This window comes from Plecotus auritus (assembly GCF_963455305.1).
Source record: "Plecotus auritus genome assembly, chromosome: 1".
Taxonomy (NCBI): domain Eukaryota; kingdom Metazoa; phylum Chordata; class Mammalia; order Chiroptera; family Vespertilionidae; genus Plecotus; species Plecotus auritus.
In genome coordinates, this window is record NC_137770.1 from 14,043,662 (window position 1) to 14,063,665 (window position 20,004).

The window sequence follows — 20,004 nt, forward strand, 5'->3', positions numbered from 1 at the left end:
GTCTCTACTTACATGGAGCCCCTTATGTACACATGTAATTAAATTTCATCACCTTCTCCTGTTAAACTCTCAGGTCATTTTAATTATTCAGCCAGCCAGAAGAACTAAGAGGGACCAGGAGAAAATGTCCACTCCTCAGTACTGTGGTTATGTAAGAGAATGTCTCATTTTAGAAAATATATATTGAAGTATTTAGGAAAAAAAGGGACATCATGCTTGCAACTTCCTCTCACATGGCTCAGAAAAAAGTTAACATGAGGGAAAGGGGGGAGGAATGATGTAAATGTAATAAATACTGACACGGCAACCTGTGACGACTATGCGGGAATTATTTGTACTTTTTCTTGTAACTCTCTGTAAATCTGAAATTATGTAAAAGTTTGAAAGAAAAGAATACCATATAGATACCATGTGCATTTTTAAAAAGCAACAACCACACAATAAATAAAATATAACTAAAACCTTCCAAGCCCTGTATGCTTACTTCTTTTTTTAAAATATATTTTTATTGATTTCAGAGAGGAAGGATGAGGGAGAGAGAGATAGAAACATCAATGATGAGAGAGAATCATTGATCAGCTGCCTCTTGCATGCCCCCAACTGGGGGGAATCGAGCCCACCACCCAGGCATGTGCCCTTGGCCAGAATCGAACCTGGAACCCTTTAGTCCACAGGCCGACGCTCTATCCACTGAGCCAAACCAGCTAGGGCTGTATGCTTACTTCTTAAACTTCACATAACTACTTATTCTTTAAATCTACAAAGATAGGCCTTACCTGACCTTAACTCGTCGTTCTCAGTAATATATCAGATAATAAGAATAAAAGGTAAAAAGGGAGTACAGAGCGTATATGCCTTTGCTAGGGCACTGAGGAGAGACCACACACCCCTCTATTTCACTTTATCATCAGGCTTAGGGTCACCCAGCAAGGGGGACATAAAGGAACAATTTAGGTTAAACTTTAAATGTGGGTGATTTTGCTTGGTAAGTGTTCTTTTAAGAATACAACGCCTATTAGTAAAATGAGTTTGGTTAAGTATAAGTTAACAGAAAATTGAAACTTGGCGAGGGCAAGGACTGGTGTCTGTCTCACTCACTGACATATTCCAAGCCCCGGACGGTGTCTGCACACGGAGGAGAGGAGTGAGCAGCAGGCACTGCATGAAGCCAGGTACGCCTGTGGCCCAGCCTGCATTTTTGCTTTCCTTTACCTGGTCAGCTTCCCGGTTTGCTGGTCTCTTGTAATGAACGGTAATTTGTTCAGAGCTATGCATGTCATTGCTAAGATTTTTTGTACAGTCTTCTGATTCAACAGGATCCTATTATGTGTTAGTGGTTCGAAAATCACTTTTCCAAATGAAGTGCTTTTGGAATGTTCTTAGCCACTCGCTCTTCTAAGCCTTAGTAAAATGCCTTTTTATTTTTATTTCTCTATTCTATTTTATTTTGGTTAATCCTCACTTGAGGATATTTTTTCCATTGCTTTTCAGAGAGAGTGGAAGGGAGGTAGGGGGAGAGAAAAACATTGATAGGAGAGGGAGGGGGAGGGGGGGAGAGGGAGGAGGAGAGAGAGAGAGAGAGAGAGAGAGAGAGGGAGAGGGAGAGAGAGGGAGAGAGAGAGGGAGAGAGATTGACTAGTTGCCTCCTGCACGCACCCCGAGCGCCCCGACCAGGGGCATGGAGTGCATCTGCAACCCAGGTAGGTGCCCTTGACCAGGAATGGAACCTGTGACCCTTCAGTGTGCAGGCCGATGCTCTTAACCACTGAAAACACCACGAGGACTAAAATGCCTTTTTATAATGGGCACATGACTCTCTTGAACGTTGGCTGTATGTGAAGTGGTGATATCTGCATCCCTGGCATTACTCGAAATGCCAGTAAAGCAGTGTGGAAGGTAACATAGCAGTGATGAACAATAAAATGTTCCAGTCTCGTATATGTATCTTTCAAAGGAAATGCGTAAAAGGAGAAAACTCAGCGGAACGATGGGAAGCATTCTCCTTGCTGGGAATGCTGTCCAGACAGAGGATGTCTCATTACTCTAAGGCCGTGGTCGGCAAACTGCGGCTCACGAGCCATATGCGGCTCTTTGGCCCCTTGAGTGTGGCTCTTCCACAAAATACCACGGCCTGGGCGAGTTAATTTTGAAGAAGTGGCGTTAGAAGAAGTTTAAAAAAATTGGCTCTCAAAAGAAATTTCAATCATTGTACTGTTGATATTTGGCTCTGTTGACTAATGAGTTTGCCGACCACTGTTCTAAGACAATGCCTCGCTCAAACTTTCCATTCTTGGAATGCTTTTCCTATTGGGAATGGAAGGGACCTCGGGTTATTTTTAAGGCTCCTCTACCTCTTTCATTCTTGCTTTCCAAGTGCTTTGGAAATCTGGATTAAAGGGAGGAGGTAGAAGTCCAGCCAAGGGCTGCGGTGGGGAGTTCAAGGCCCACGTCCAGACCTCAGCCGAAGGCACTCACAGCCAGCCCAGCCGCCCCCTCTCTAATATGCTTATTCAGGAGCACTCAGGTCAAAACAAACAAATGAAAGGAACAGGAAGAGCAGAGAAAGGGAGAAACGACAGGCCAGGAGCGGCCCAGCCAGAGGAGGAGGGATTCCCAGCTCAGTCCAGGGATGTTGGCTGGCAGGTTTGCAGACTGCCCTGCACCAGCCTTAGGCTGTTACCCTCCCTAATCTGTCTCATGCCCATGTCTCTGTTAGAGCAGCCGGAAGAACCTTCAGGGTAGAGGCAGGTTTGTTCCTCCCCCACCTGATCCTACGCCTCCCCCTGTGTGAACTCACCTCAAAGACGGACATTCAGTGGCTGAGGCAAGCGTAACTGCAGCCTGCGTGGCTGGGTCAGAGGCGGTGCCCCTTGCGCCAGCCTGCCAGCCTTCAGAAACACCGTGCCCTGGGCCAGCCTCCCACTGACCTTTCATTGTGAGAAACACATGGTCACTGCTCTTGAGACAGTCGAGTGTAGGGCAGCAGTTTTCACAGTGTGGCCTGGGCGGTGGACTACTATTTCATCCTCACATTAAGCCATCACTTGCCCCTCCCTGCCTCCCGAGTGCCCTGTGGTGTGTGGCATACACCACACATGAGCTGTGGGAATCCAGCTGCCTGCCATGGACCCGGGTAGAAAAGAGATTTGCAAAAATCGTAAACAATGTCACCTTTCTCACCCACTGTTTTTGGGAAATAGTAAAAAATATGTAGTTATCATAATGGGCTTATTGCTACTTTAAAACAACTAATACACATATTTTCAAGTTTCTTGGTCTCAACAGCTAATAGAGTAAATATCAATAGATGTAAGGTCCCCCGTAACGAAAGCTTTGTGGTCCTCAATGACGATGAGTGCAGAGAACTAGGCTCCAGGGGCCCCAGTCAGGCGGCAGCGGGGCCTCCACACGCCGTGCTTCCAGATGTTCCATGAGCCAGCCTCTCGGAGAGACCCAGGCTCCTGCTGACACTGTTTCTGCTGGTCCCCACACCCAGGTCCCCTTCACCCGTCTCACCTTTGCTTCCGTACAGTTCCGGAGGCAGGTCGTACGGCACCGGGAAGGACGCTGCTGGCTCCTGGCTGCCCGAGAAGAATTTATGCTTCACCCTGAAGCTGTCCAGGCCCTGCAGACATAGAGGAATCAACGACGGCTCCCCATTCCCTGAAAGAGCCAGACCTCAAGAAGCAACCATGTCTTTGGGGCGCTCACAACACAATTTAAGTGATCTCCGAGCTATTTACCATGTTTGATAGGCCAGAGGCGTTTACACCCCCCACCTCAAATGACTCTTTCCGAACAATAAGACAGGGCTAAATCTCAGATATTAAACTATAGCCAAGTTTGCAAAAGTTTAATAAAGGATATGAAGACACAAGAAAAAACAATTTTGGATATTACAGCCCATTTCAAGGAACCGCCGCGTAAGGTTTGCAGTGAGTGTTTAGAAGATGCCGTATAAAAATATCTCAAAACACTTTCAACATTGCTATAGTAACAGGCTGCTCGCGCTGGTGCAAGCGATAAAGTAGCTTCCATGTACAAGGAAAGCGTTCCAATGTAGTGTGACGGGAATATAAAAGTGAACACTCTCCAAAATGGAAATGGAAGGTTTATCCCAAGGATGTGAGAATCGGGTATTCTCTTTGGATCTTAACCGGGGCGTGAGTTACGTTCGGTGCGGCGGCCGTGTACGTTCTCACGCAGGGCCCGCAGGAGAGCGGTGCCCGAGGCCCTGGCTGTGTTCTCCCGGCGCCGCCACGCGCTGATCATACCTCCTGGCTCCCTTCCAGGATCACCCTGGCGCTCCGTTTGCAGGCCTCTCATTCCTGCTGTCCACTCATCCGAGCATATCCGCCCTCCACATCCTAAGTACCCACATATCAAACAGCGCTAACATCTCGGAAGCCCAAAGGCCAGGACTACAGCTCTTCGCCCTGGTGATCACACAGCTTGGCAGGGGGTCTGGTCATGGGTACAGCCTGGGACAGGCACATCAGGGATTGTGTGTGAACACAAGGGGGGGGGAATGGGGAGCGCTGCAGAGGAAAGCCAGGGCCGGTCGGGAAAGGGTGGGAATGGGGAGCAGCGTGGACCTCTGTGGCTGAAGCTGGGCCCATCCCCTGGCCACAGGGACTCGGGTGGCATGTGGCCTGAGTCAGAGGTGTCAGGGAAGAGCCATCTTTCTGCCGGAAGCTCCTTTAGTAAGGGATGAGCCTTGAGCGGCTGGAGGCCCTCACGCCTTTCAAACCGAACTCTCATAACACGGCCCGACCCCTGCCTGAAGCAAGGGACCTACCCGCTGTGCCTGCCTTTTCTCTCATGCCGTCGAGTTGGCTGCCCGTCACTTACAACCAAGTGTCTAAGACCCCGGTTACAGGGTGCGGCCTGGATGCTGATGGAGGGGCAGGAGCTGCCGAAGGTTTTGAGCATAGAAGTTCCACTAGAAAGGCAGACGGGCTCAGAGTGGGGAAGGGCTGGCCTTGCTGGAGCCGGAAAACTCGAGATGGAGTCGCAAATGGGAACGGGAAACAAGTGCAACATTGTTTTGTTTTTTTTTTAAAATATATTTTATTGATTTTTTACAGAGAGGAAGGAAGAGGGATAGAGAGTTAGAAACATCGATGAGAGAGAAACATCCATCAGCTGCCTCTTGCACACCCCCTACTAGGGATGTGCCCGCAACCAAGTTACGTGCCCTTGACCGGAATCGAACCTGGGACCTTTCAGTCCACAGGCCGACGCTCTATCCACTGAGCCAAACCGGTTTTGGCAACTGCAACATTGTTAACAAAAACCGAGATGCAGAGGAGCTGAGTTTGGATGGGAGTGGGGTGGTGGAAGCAGAAAGGAATGGATGTGAAAGAGACTGAAGGACAATGAATAAAACTCTACGACCTATGAGCGCAGAGGAGGAAGGGGGCAGAGCCCAGGACACCTGGAAAGGGCCCTGCAGCTCTCCTCCGCCCACACGTCCTCCCACTCAGCACTGGGCTGTGGGCCACCTCCTCCCCAGCCAGCGCAGCGTCTCCCCCACACCTTACCTTTGACATTCGGATCTGAGGAGAATCCTAACAATCTCTTACTTGTGTACGTTATTGCTGTGTGACTCTAGGTCAGTTCCTTAACCTCTCTGGGCCTCGGTGTCCTCATCTATTCAGTGGCTATGGCGAGGATAAGTTATTTAGAAAGATAACTGGCACATGAAGTAAAAATTAGTATAACACGTATATTCAGGGTGTTCCCTGTGATGTAATTACTCATATTTTGCAAAGGAGGAAACAAATTTGGGGGTTAAGTAGGTGCCTGAAGGTCACATAGGCTATTTTGTGGCAAGGCAGGGAGTTGAACCCTGGCTTTCTGATTCTTGGTCCTAAGTTCCTTCCACTAAATAAACAAATTGTCTCATATTCACCCACCAGGAGCCACAGCAAAGGACAAGTTCCTTGCAAATTTAAGAGGCGATATTAAGGCAGGAAATCAGGATGAACCAAATTCTGGAAACCTTTGTTCGTGACATTTTAAAAAGAGGCCAGCAGTTGGAAGCGATGCCAATTTAATGCCTATCCAATACTTTGTGGAGTTTCAGGCAAAAACGACTTCCCTCTTCTTTCACTACTGGCTTAGTTCTGTGATTTTCAAGTGCATCGCGGTGAAGGATTAAGGGCCTTTGGGCCTGGTCCCAGATCGGATGGCTCCATTTCGTGGTATCTGACCTCATATACAAGAAGGTTTGAGCCATCCATGTCAGACAGGAAGCAATATGCTTTTTTTTTTTCTTGAATGCCATTTCTGATTCAAATTCTAGGGTATCACAACTATATAAAAAAAAGTACCACTTTTCCCTTCAATCTGAATGTCAAACAATGTGACGCTGTCTTCTAATTACCATTATTTATGTATCACAGTGGTATCGCTCGGTGCTTTATGAAACAGAGGAAGGCACCATCCAAGGCAGGGATACTTGAAATGACGGTTAAGACAATACATTTATAAAATGTGCATCACACATGAGAAATCGCTGGCTTTTCCCTTCGTCAGCTCCGGGAGGAAAAGAGCCGGCTCTCACTAACGGATTAGGTTTAGCAGCTTAGCTCAGTCACCGAGAACGAGAAATGTGCTCAAATCTCGGTTAGAGATGTGACATTTTTAGTTGTGTCCGAGGAGCTTGCTCCAGCAGTAAATCCCTATGCATTTTGCTGGGTAAAGCAGTAATGGAAGCAGGATCTTCTAGAAGGAGGGCACTCAACCAAAGATGGACTCAGGGACAAGGAAGTGGATGCAGGAGGTGGCTGTCTTGTCCTTCCTCTAAGTCAGGACACCCGTCATCAACTGTGTCCAGCTGGGGGCTTAGGAGAAGCTCCTAGAGATCAAACCTGCATGACATCATCATGGCCGTGATGCCAGGATTCTGACTGAATCGTGGTCTCTGCCCCCCACCTGCTGTTGACCTGCTTGCTGAATTGCTGCTGCTGAGACTGCTAATGTTAACTACAACCTGGGCTCAGTGCTGGCGAGATGGCAGGCCTGCAGAAGGAAAGCAATGGACCCAAAGTCTAAGGGCGTGTACGCATGGGCGGGTGCGTGTGCATGTTCCTCCAGCCAGAGCCACAGTTAGAATGATGTTGCCATTTTTGGCAACAAAAGTCAATAAAATAGTTGAACCAGATCAGAGGGAAGAGAAAGTAGAGACTTGGAGACTGAAAATTCTCGGGCATTTGGTTGAAGCCTTTTGAATTCCGATCACAGAAAACAGAGAGCTGGTCATCTCCGGGGGAGTGAGCCGGGGCCTGACGGGGTGGAGGTGGCTGCGCAGGCCACCTTGGTCTGGAGGAAACAGTTCTGATTGTGCACATTATTCCCAGAGGCAGGGGGAGTTCTAGCCACCAGGTGCTGGGCAGGCTCCAGTCCAGGGCCTAGCCAGCACCAGGCAAGGTAAGTGCTCGCTAAACACAAAATGCAGGAAGTTCAAAGTGAGAAATACTTGTATTTCCCTGATATATCCTTAGGGTTTGGAATACAGCTACCCACCCTTGAAATCACCCATCTTTCCTATATTAAGATTTTCTGGCGAGAAATGAATTAGCCCGCTCTACAAGTTAAATACACCTACACTAAAGGGACAACCCGAGAAACAGCACACACTGGTGTGGAGGAGGGACCGTCCCATGACACGACTTCTGTCTGTCCCCCAAGCTGGACCTGGGCTAGACAAAGGTTGCTTTCTGCAAAACCCCCTTGGAGACTGTCTGGTAGTAAATGATGTTCATTCCGACATCAATCAGCCCCTCCCAAGCCTCCTGCTGCGTGCTGATTCCTGGAACAGGGTGCTGTCGTGACTGGTCAAGCATGTAGAACAATTTTCGTACCGGGCAGCATCCGTGCACTAGTGCCCATGACTGCCCCCGTTTCCGTGTAATTCCTCGGGGCCTGCCAAACGGTGCAGGCATCCGTTTCGTCTAGATGCCCCAGACATGCCACTATGTAAGTTTCCCTTAATAATCTCTTCATCACCAGACCGAGTGGCGGCCTCTTTCTTTGGTCTTTCCCTGCTTACAAAGGTTGACTTTTAGTCTTTGGGCTTTTCCCTGGGTCTGGGTATACCAAGTCCTTGATATTAGACCTCAAAAGAATAAACTCTCTACGTTAACAAAGGTTATTAAGCACCTACGATGTAGCAACACTAGCTAAGCGCTGGGTACACAGTCCCAGACACCTTGGCATAAACCCCTGAAGCCCTTGCAAGTATTCCTAATCAAAGGGAAAGTTGCTGACTCACACTCCACGGCCAGCTGGGTTGATCTCGAAATGATGTGCTTACTGATTAATTCACTTAAGAGAAGCAGAAAAATGTGAACAAACCAACCTTTGGTCACCAGGGACTTGTCAGATTCCAGAGGAATCCCAGAGGTTTCAAAGGGCATCTTTATTATGAAAAGCTGGATCTCCGCCCACTAGTGTTAGACCATTCTGCTGCCCCACTGGCCACAGCCACTGGTTTCCGAGTGACAGGTACTACAGCGGCCGTGGGAAAGGGGTGAGGGCAGGTTTCCTCCGTGACCGACTGCCCGTGCAGTGCTCGGGACTGTGCTGTTCTGGACAGAAAACTTGATGGTGTGCTGCGCTGGCCTCTGGTCAGCCTCCCAGAACACAATGGTCAGGATGGCCGATGGGGAAGGACACTACTCAGCAACGCCGCTGCTAACTTGGAAACGTGGGTGTTTGGACATGGAGTGCTGCCTGAGAAGCACAAAGGTGGGCTGATCTCAAGCGAGAAGCAGAGCGAAAAAATAAAAGAAAGTCACTGCAGTCAAGCTGCTAAATTACTAAAATCAAGTAGGCAGAGGCATGAGGAAGCACTTCTATTCTTGCTTTAAAAGTGTGGGAAGGTGAACTCGTGAACTTTCCAGTCTTGCATCAGTGCCTGGACATGCATCAGACCACCAGGTAGCCCTCTGGTCACCCCGAGGACTCATACCCAGACCACCTGCCAGCCATTAGCAGGCCACTGGACGTGCCCAGGCCAACGGAGGTGCCCAGGCCCCTGGGAATCCACCCTCCAGACGCCTGACATGGGACTGATAACCAGCCTGGACCCCTCCTAGAGCTAAGAATGCACTTACTGTAAAAACTCTTCACTTGCAAACATGTAACACATTAAAAGGCACATCCTGATGTACTGTAGGGAGAAACCTAAAGGAAGAACACCAGCCTCATTTCACAACACACGGTGTTCTTGTCAGCAACCACTGTAAGACGAGGGCTGATGCAGAATTTCTCACACGGCTCTATGTGCCACTGGCTGCTCCCCGAGAACCCTGACTGGTCCAGGTGGGCCCGGCTCAGGAGACCAGTCGTTCTGCACCGCTGGACAAGAAGGGCCGGGAGTGAGAGGGAAGGCCAGGCCCGAGGGCTCAGGCGCCAGGGCACGAAGGGAAAGTAGGCCGTGCTAGGGAGTCTGGCTTCTGTCGCACAGGATTGGAAGCCGATGGGCGACCTGACCGAATCTGTCTACAAAGCATCCTGGCAGCAGGGTGCAGGGCAGCGTGGAGGCCGAGGGGAGAGGGAGAGGCTGTCGCAGCAGGAGACGACGTGCACTGGACGCAGGGGCAGCGGGGACGCCAGAAAGGACAGACTGTCAGCAGCACTACAGTCGGGAATGACACAGCCTAGTGATTACAGTTATGGGTGTAGAGAGAAGGCACGGGATGGCTTTCCACACGGAGCTAGGACGGTGGGAGAGTGTAATTCAGTAACAATCAATTTTATAATAGTGGGCTTAAGTAAGATGCTTTTGGTGACATCCGCAATGAATACTATGAATTATAATCATAATTGGAGATGTTTTAGAAGATTCAACTTCCCGGGAAATGGACCCGATGGGACCCGGATGGCTGCGCACTGCCTGCGGGGGACACTGTGTCCCACTAGCCACTGTCCTTCCGAGGAGGAACCCACCTCATGGCCGCCGGCCCACACCCCAGCTCCTTCCCAGGCACACAGAAGTTTGCTGTCTCTCAGACAGGACATGCACTGCTCTCTCTGGACGGTGGGTTAGGCTCATACAACATGTTCCAGACCACGGTCCAATGTGATCGCCTTAAAGAAGACTACCCCAGCCCCTCAGGCAGATTACATGCTGTTGTGTCGTGTTTCACAACATTTATTTAAGTAATGTCAAAGCCTTCGATCTCTAATCAGGTATACAGTCCTTGAGAGCAGCGATCCTGCTGCTCATCGGCACAGGCAGTGGGTGAGAACTGGCCCCAACCTCGGACAGGTCACCCCGACTAAGGAAGAAAACGTAAAAAACCAATTCATGCCCCGCCAACGTGGCTCAGTGACTGAGCGTCGACCTACGGACCAGGAGGTCCCCAGTGTGGGGCGTGCAGGAGGCGGCTGATGGATGATTCTCTCTCATCACTGATGTTTCTATCTCCCGCTCTCCCTTCCTCGCTGAAATCAATAAAAATTTTATTTATTTATTTATTTTTTTTTTAATTTTTTTTAAAAAATATATTTTATTGATATTTCACAGAGAGGAAGGGAGAGGGATAGAGAGCTAGAAACATCGATGAGAGAGAAACATCAATCAGCTGCCTCCTGCACACCTCCCACTGGGGATGTGCCCGCAACCAAGGTACATGCCCTTGACCGGAATCGAACCCGGGACCTTTCAGCCCGCAGGCCGACGCTCTATCCACTGAGCCAAACCGGTTTCGGCTCAATAAAAATTTTAAAACGTGAACTTACAAATGCCGACGGGAGGAAAAGGACCCCGAGCTCGTAGGAGCGGATCATCAGCTGGGCGCCGTTCTTCTCCAGCGCTCCCCAGGCGGCCTTGGACAGGTTCGCGCTGCAGGGACGAGGACACAGGAGGAGCTCACTCAGGGAGGCCTGTCAGCGCAGCACAGCCTTTCACAGCTGCAAGGGCGTCGGTCAAGCACGAGTGGCCGCAATCAGGCTCATTCAGTTCGGCAGAGTTGTCATTACAGCCCTCAGATGAATCTAATTGCTAATGTGGGACAGCTTCACCCTCCTCTGCGTTTTCCCCAGGACAGCCATTAAAACAATTATCCTTTTACAAAGACTTTTTTTCTGTCCAAACCAGGGGTCCTCAAACTTTTTAAACAGGGGGCCAGTTCACTGTCCCTCAGACCGTTGGAGGGATGGACTATAGTTTAAAAAAAAAAACCTATGAACAAATTCCTATGCGCACTGCGGACCCAGGACAAGTCGGCTACTAAGTAGGACAGGCAGCGGCACCCGGTGGGCCGCATGTGGCCCGCGGGCCATAATTTGAGGACGCCTGGTCCAAACCCTTTTTATTTTCAAGACCCTGGTGTGGCCATGATGTCTGGTTTTGTTGTATATAAAAGTACCAATTAGAAAAAATGATGTCAATATCATCTCATATACTATTAAAGCACCACACCCCTTATTTTGCCTTTTGTTTTGGGCCAGGTATGCTAACTTCCACTTTCAATCCAAAGGAAAGCACTAGATTAGGGTTTGTACCTAGAAAAAAAGCGGTGCACTTAGATTCATGTTTACAGGGAAATGAGTTTCAGACATGGCTGAAATCACAGGAGGCAGCGGGAGGAAGGAGCCTGGGTCTGAGGCACTAGGAGGGCCCTCCGGGTGAAAGGGGACTGGCTGGGCTCTCAGGCATCATCCTAGTGGTGCTCTAACAAAGTGCCACAAATTTAGTGGCTGAAACAACACAACTTTATTACCTTCCCCAGATGGAGCCTGCTGGGCCAAAGGCAAGATGTTGGCAGCTTCCTGTTCCCTCTCTTCACTTCTCTGTAGTCTGATTTACTCAAATGATCTTAACTGCTCTTTTTGTATTATACTAGAGGCCTGGTGCATGAAAATTCATGCACTGGAGGGGGAGGGTGTCCCTCAGCCCAGCCTGCCCCCTCTCACAGTCTGGGAGCCCTCAGGAGCGGGAGGCAACCCGGCGATCAGGGGAAGGTGATGCCCCATCACACCTCTGCTGCTGCTGCCACTGCCGGCAGTGCAAACCTCAGCCGACCCTGGGCAGCTGGGCAGCTGGGCAGCCGCCATCCAAGGCTTGCCTGCACCTCAAGCCGGCCCTGGGCGGCTGGGGGAATGTGGGGACTGGACGACTCCGGAGGCAGGCGCGCCACAAGGCTGGGCCCACCTGGGGGCGGGCCCGGCCTTGCTGCACACCTGCCACTCCAGCGGGGCTGAGGGGACTGGGTGCCGCCATCTTGTGGCTGTGGGCACCGCCATGTTTGAGGGCGGGGCAGTCAATTAGCATATTCCCTCCTTATTGGCTTTGGGTACCGCCATCTTTGCAACGGCGTGAGGGTCAATTAACATATTCCCTATTTATTAGATAGGATTCTTTACTAGAGGCTTGATGCACGAAATTCATGCAAGAGTAGGCCTTCGCAGCCGCAGCGTTTGCCTCAATCCCTCCCTTGCAACCGCGGCTGCCTCCATCCTCCCTCACAGCCCCAGTGGCTGCCTCAATCCTGTGGCTGCAGCCCTGGCTTCGTCCCGGAAGGATGTCCGGTCTAATTAGCATATTACGCTTTTATTATTATAGATTCTTCTAGACCAGAGTTTTTCAGCGGGAAGCAATGGTGCCCCTGGGGGACATTAGCAATGTCCGGGGACATATGCTGCTAAAGATCCAACAATGCACAGGACAGTCCCCAGGACAAGGAGGGGCCAGGCCCCAAGTGTCTCCGGTGCCGAGGTTGTAAGTTCTGCCCCGGACCTCTGCTGCCGGGCTGGTTTTCTCCACTGCCTGCACCTCCCTTCCTCGGCTTTCTCTTCACCTGCCTCTTCTGCTCTCTCTGTTGCTGCCTTTCCCACCCCATGCCTTCTATATCCATGCTCTGTCACTGGCTCCATTCTGTTGCTTCCTCTCCCTCGGGGACTTTCCCACTCATCAGTGTAGCTATCGCCTTGATAAGGATGACTCCCAGACCTCTCCTGCTTTGGACCCCTCATCCAATTTCCAAATGGCATCTCCAATCCTGAGCTAGATTTCTCTATGGGATGTCACACTGTCATCTCATGCCCCATACTCCGAACAGTGAGCCTATCAGCATGCCTTCCCCTCCGAGAACCAGCTCTCTCCCAGTCCCCTTTCTGTCCAGCCTCGTTTGGTCGGGCTCAGAAACCTCAGGGCTTCTGGGCTTGTCTGCTCCACAGGCAATCATGGACAACCAGACACCACGCTACTTTACCCTGTAACACCTTTCTATTTCCAGTCAATCTCTCTCGTTCAGTCCTTTTCTCCCCAGACTCCAAATGCATCGCCCTCTCTGGTTTCTCGGTCTGTCTTGCTCCAGTGGTTCTCAGTATCAAGGCGTCCCTTCCACTTAAGCACAAAACAAACGCACTGACTGGCACTTAGGACCCTCCGCAGTCTGACCAAAGCAATGCCTTTCAATCTTATTTCCCATCATGCCTTTTCCCGACTCCTCTCTCTGAACTGTACTGAATTACCAACTGCCTCCACATCTAGGCAACTAGCATTTCCTTGTCCACAGTGCCTTCACCCTGCCCACCCTGCGGCTATGTGAGCCCTTCCCTCCCCGACACGCCCGTATCTCTTTCCAGAAGCTGCCTGTGGAGACTCCAGCCCACAGATGTCTCCCGAGCGAATCCTGCAGATGTAATGCAATCAAGAAACATGTGATTAATTCAAGAATAGAGACTAATATGCAAAGGCTTAGAAGATACAATTTATCAAAACTATTTGTTCATTATGGTTAGGGAATTAAAAACTTTAAAATCATAAATCCAGAGAAAATGTCAGATTGTTGACAAGCATGAGAGGCACAGCAGGGTTCGTGGGTAAGAGCAGAGCCTGAGCTCGCACACGTTTGGTCACAGTTAGGGCCAATGCTGCAGATCTCAATATGGTAACGCACCTGCCTCATGTTCGAGAAGGTGAGTCAAGTCCTGAGCACATGAACGATGCTCAACAGATGTTAGCTTTACATCACCAATATTTTGCTGAATTTGTGGGAGGGCACCTCTGGTCCTTCTCTCTGGTGTGACTCACCAAGCAATGGAATTCAACGCAAGGCAATTCCACCCAGGCCTCCCAATCCCAGAAGGTGGTGGTGGGAGATGGGTCTAAAAATTATTCACCAAACTGCCTCACTGATTTCACAATCCTTGCACAAGTCCAGAAATATAGTGAGCTATTTTATTTTGTAAAGGAAGCTAAGAGGATTTGGTCCCATTAATACAGATATACATCCCCCCAACCCCCGCCCCCCCGCAACTTTGGTAAATTCTCTCGCCTAAAGGTATTTTTTCCCATTGACTTTTAGAGAGAGTGGAAGGGAGGGGGGAGCGGGAGAGGGAGAAACATCGATGTGAGAGAGACACATCGATTGTTTGCCTCCCGCAGTGCTCCAACCTCAGGGCCAGGGATCAAACCTGCAACCAGGCACGTGCCCTTGACCAGGATTCAAACCCTTCAGTCCACAGGCCAACTCTCTAACCACTTAACCACATCGGCCAGGCCACGTCTCCCAATTTTTAATATGAGTGATAAAGTGAGAGGAATTTAATAGCATGGTGAAAATTAAACCAATTATGCAGATGTACAAAAATCATGTAAAATTAACTACCAAAGGGGGTGCAACATGTCAGCTGTGTTTTGGAGACTACAGTGTGTTAACAAAGAAATGTCAGCAGAAAAAGAAAAAGGAGACTGACTATGACACGCGTTTTCCCAGACAGACTAGCGCAGAGCACTATGGAAGATCAGATCCTTGGGTGTGGGCTTCCGCAGTGACTGTGACAGATCACCACGCACATTCTGAAAAATCTATTTGCAAACTGACTTCCTTCCTTAGTCACAGGCACGTTATGACCCCAAGCAAATGCTTTCCAGTCCACACTGAGTTCAGAAGGCTAGCTTTCACCCCAGCCGCACCGTCAGCCCTGTCATCCAAAGGATCCATCTGTACTTGACGCCACAAATGGAATGACATGGCTTCAGAAGCCATCACACCAGCATCCCAAACCCAAAATGACAAAAAACATTGTCCAGCAGGATCAAAAGTGGCTTGGAAAATTTTCGGTAAAAAAACTGGTACTTAGAACACCCTACCAAAGAATTTCACCATGTTTTTAATAGTAACCAATGCGATCACCAAAAACTGCTATTTCAATTTCTACTGATATGTTCCATTATTTTGGTCATCTCCTATGGTGGAAAGGCATAATGCAAACTAGGAAAAGTTTTCAATAAAAAGACTATGACATGTTTGTTAGAGTGAGCCCTGGGAGATTATTATAATGGTCCTTTGAGTTTAACCAAACCAAACCAAACCAAACCCGGAGAGTCCTTTATTCAAAGGAAGCATTTAAAGCGACAAAGGCCAGTAAGGGTCTCTAGGTGAACCAGGATTTACCTGCACTCTACTCCCTCCATCCACAGTTGTGGTGGGCTCTGAAAGGGGTGTCCAGAACTCTTGGGGTGCCAAGGAACACGGCACAAAAACCAATCTACCCAATGACATTTACCAATATTGCTTTCTGTGTGTGATCCAATTTGATTTTGGACTGAAAAACTCAGGCAAAGGAGAAAAGGGGCGATGTGTTCCTGAATCAAAGGAAGAGACACTAGAGAAGTATTGCACAGCTATGTTGACAGCAGAACGTCTCTTCCATTTCCCCAGAAAGCCACGGTGGCTCCAGAGTCAAGCACTTGTCTCCCTTTCCCCCAAAGTGGCAGCACCAATATCTCTGCTCATCCCAACTATCCCAGAATGCCTGTAAGTTGCTAGGCAACTGTATCAGGATTGCTCTCGGCCCACCCACAATTCGCAGCTTTCATACTTGTTCTCACTGGCTTTGCCAGTTACTCCCAGGCACTGTCTGGTCATCCAAGGTTGCCTCTTCTAGCTCATCTTCTTGCCTGCTTAGTCTGGTGGGAAAACTTAAACACTGTATTTGTCATCATGTCCCCGCAATTTCCATAACAACAGGCTGTCATCAAACACAGCATGATTTCATGGTAGGATCAAAAACTATAAATAGCTTTCCATAAAAGGACCCAGACAAAAGAGAAAACTGCCAGCCAACATGACACCTAATAAGTCCTAATTGATCAGAATAATTTTGAGCGATTTTTAAAGAAATCACGTTAAGTTTAGAGAAAGCTGTATCTATGGACAAGTCTTTAGGTCACATATTATACACCGATATGTTATGTAAACAAAACAGATAAAGGTTTTATAAACTGCTTTTTTGTTATTTTATTTTTTATTGAATTTATTGGGTGACATTGGTTAATAATCTTACATAGGTTTCAGATGCACAATTCTGTAATATATCACCTGTATATTGTACTGTGTGTTCACCAGCCCAAGTCAAGTTATAAGCTGTTTGCTTGAATCTCAAGAGGGCCAATGAATATGAGCTTAATAATAATGTGGTAGCTAGCAGCTACTAAAGTCAAGCTGTTAACTAATATTTAATACAAACTACAGTTTATTTTTAAATATATTTTTAAAATATATTTTATTGATTTTTTACAGGGAGGAAGGGAAAGGGATAGAGTTAGAAACATCAATCAGCTGCCTCCTGAACATCCCCTATGGGGGATGTGCCCGAAACCAAGGTACATGCCCTTGACTGGAATCGAACCTGGGACCCTTCAGGCCACAGGCCAACCCTCTATCCACTGAGCCAAACTGGTTAGGTACAGATTACAGTTTAATAGGTAACCTCCATATATATATATATATTTATAACCCTCCTCTGAGCATTCAATAAGTAAGATAAAAGCCCAGATGATAAAAATGACTTTTCCAAAATTTAGGGGCAAGGCTAGTAAGTGGCAATTCCAAATTAGAACACGGACATTTGGACTCTGCTTGGGTATTATTTCCTCCATAGTGTCTTGGCTCATTGGATAATATCACCCTCTGAGATACCTGGGTTTGAAAATATTGATGGGGTTAGAGCTATTAAACCTAAAATCCATAGGTGTGGTATGAAGTCGACAAGGAGATGGCTGGGGACAGGATAGGGAAGGTTAAGTTCTCTCTGCACACCCTCTTCCTGTTCTGTGCATATATTACCTATTTGAAAAAACCAGTGTTGAAAAGGGCTCTGATTCAAACATGTATTGGTCACTAAGCATAAGCCACACAGTGTTAGATGTTGATGATATAAAGATGGGTAAGACCTGCTACCTGCTCTCAAGCAACTCATAATATACTGAAGAAACAGGACCCATAAGAACCAACAAAGAAGATGTAAAAGGACCAAGCAAAAAGTGCTATAAACACAAAAGAAAAAACAATGAATTATGTCTTCTGAACTAGAAAAAGATTCAAAGGGGAACATTTAAGATGGACCTAAAGTATAAGCATAATTGTCCTGGACAGCAAAAAAAGAAAAACATAAACTTAAAACCTGAGAAGCAATTAGAAAATGAATGGTAGTTAGATTAAATGGGATATTCATTTATTCATTCAAAATTTTCAGAGCTATTATAGACCAGGCACTGTACTAGGCTTTGCATTTGTTAGTCTGAAGGAAAATACCGACATTAAACAAATAATTACCAATAATCAGGATGAGTATTTTGGTAGGAAAAGAAGTATGGGAATTACAAACTCATTTTCTCTTAGAGAACAAAAACTTCTAATGCAAACAGTCCAATAAAATGGAAACATCATTAAAAGTGGTTTTAGTGCAGATTTTACCATGCTCAGGAATGTGGCAACTAGACAATAAAATATATGAAAAATGTTTCCGGTCAGAACCCCAGTCACAATACACTGAAGGAGAGGAAATGAAAAACTGTGATTTATGTGTATTTAAAGGAAATGTAAATTGGAAGATAAAAACCATATCCATTTTTTATAAGCATTTTTATAAGATTTCAGTCCCTGATCTTCAGTGGCCAATTTTCACAGCTGTGAAATGTCACCTGGGTAAAACAAAGCCCCCATGACCAGGAAGCCAATGCCCTCTACTGATGATGGGTAAGGAAATGACAGGCTAATAAGATATTATGCACACATTGTAGGAAATATGTGATGAGTGTGTTTTTTTAAGATCTTTTGGAATTCTACTTGTCTATCTATAATAAAAGCGTAATATGCTAATTAGACTGGACAGCCGAACGACCTTCCAGACATCATGTCCATGGCGGCAAGATCCGAGGCAGAGGCGGTTAGGGGGCAATCAGGCAGGCAGGCAGGCAAGCAGTTAGGGGCGATGAGGCAGGCAGGTGAGAGGTTAAGAACGATGAGGCAGAGTGGTTAGGGGTGATGAGGCAGGCAGGCGAGTGGTTAGGGGTGATCAGGCAGGCAGGCAAGCAAAGTGGTTAGGGACAATCAGGCAGGCAGGAGAGTGGTTAGAGGTGATCAAGCAGGCAGGCAGGCAAGCGGTTAGGAGCCAGTGGTCCCGGATTGCGAGAGGGATGTCCGACTGCCGGTTTAGGCCAAATCCAGTAGGAATCCCTGTGGGATTGGGCCTAAACTGGCAGTCGGACATCCCCTGAGGGGTCCTGGATTGAGAGAGGGTGCAGGCCGGGCTGAGGGCTGCCTCCAAATTTGTGCACCAGGCCTCTAGCCTTTTATAAAACTTAGTGTTAGTCTCTCACTCCAATAAAGTTGCCTCCTCCGTTTCCAAATAGTCATAGAACTTCATTTCTCACACAGCCTTGGGAGTCTGATGTTTAGTCTTTTGAGTATGTCGAAGGGTAGTTTTGCCTGACTGTAGAAAGTAAACCTCAATTTTGAACATAGAGATAATAATTAAGAAATTACTTCAAATCAAGGCTGGAGAATAAGATGGATGAACCAAACTGAGCAGTAAACACCAATGAGGCCGGTGGAAGGCAGAATTCCCGCCCCTGCCTCCAAGGCATGCACCCTGTGGAAGCCCTTCCCTTCAGCGTGAGCATAAGTTGTCAACGTGATGGGATCTCTTTCCCATGATTAGGTTACCAGTCAGCCGACTAAGTTCATCAAAAGGTTTGGAATGACCATGGGTGGGCCTGACCTTATCAGGTGAGAACTAAAGCCAACTACGTTAAAGCCACGTCTTATTCCAGAAAGCTCATGGAACAGGTGCTTAAAAAGCACAGGTTCTAATTTATTCAAACCATCAAGCATGTTGACACAGAGCTGCCCTTCACAGACCTGTGCCTGACGAAGCTTCAGGAAACCCAGGAGACATCAGGCAGTAGTGATTTTGCCTCTAAAGTAGGTAAAAAGCAGTCTGGTCACAGCCACCGCTCTGATGGCACCTGCCCTCCCACCCCGCGCACTGCAGCAAAACCACTCTGTTGTCTGTCACACACAGTGAGTATATTCCTGACTCTGCCCAGAATGCTTTTCCCCAGCTACCCGTCCACATGGCCCCTCCCTTCTTTCAGGTCACGCCAGTCAGGCCTTCCCTGCCCATCTATTGGATGAACAGCCGCCCGCCCGCCGGACCCAGGCACTCGCTACCCTAGAGGGCATGGTGCTGGAGGGTGTGCCTGGGCTCTGGGGCACTGGTTTAACCTCTGAGCTTCCGTTCCCCTATCTGTACAGGGGATTGACAGCTACACTGTAGAACTGCTGTGAGGACAGCGAGAGCGAGAACGCAATGTGCTTAGAAGAATGTTTGGAGCTGACAGTCAGCAGTGCATGTGTGCTCGAAGGATCAGGATCTGGAGGAGGGAGACCAGCAGAGGCTGGCGAAGCTCCAGGAAGAGATGAGACCAGCCCTGAGCACAATTCTTACTCCATGGGCAGCTACTGGACAGGCAGATAGAGACAACAGAGGGATCAGGACAGGGAACTATACAGGCTGCTGGCAGGATGATATCAGGGGCAAGGAGGACAGCCTGGCTGTTTCTGGAAGCACATGTTGGGGGTACAGGACAGAATGGTGAGAATGGCGTGGTCAAGGTCTGAATGCCAGGCTGAGGAAAGGACTCTGGGCTTCAGTCCATAGGAAGCTGGGGAGGCTGCTGCACGCAGGACAATGAGG

General features: G+C 48.3%; 1 protein-coding gene across 5 annotated transcripts in view; it reads right to left on the reverse strand.

Annotated features, from left to right (window-relative positions):
- The window catches only part of TDP1 (tyrosyl-DNA phosphodiesterase 1), a 53,227-nt gene that overhangs the window by 6,368 nt on the left and 26,855 nt on the right, over positions 1-20,004 (reverse strand). For 2 of the 5 annotated variants that reach the window (XM_080672225.1, XM_080672226.1), the window contains exons 14-15: positions 10,753-10,855; positions 3,517-3,625 (exon numbers count right to left, since the gene is read on the reverse strand). In XM_080672225.1, coding sequence (XP_080528351.1) covers positions 3,517-3,625; positions 10,753-10,855 — 212 coding nt within the window. Of the gene's footprint in view, positions 1-3,516; positions 3,626-10,147; positions 10,290-10,752; positions 10,856-20,004 lie in introns of those variants that run through there. The other 3 variants (XM_080672227.1, XM_080672228.1, XR_013960816.1) reach the window with 2 other exon arrangements.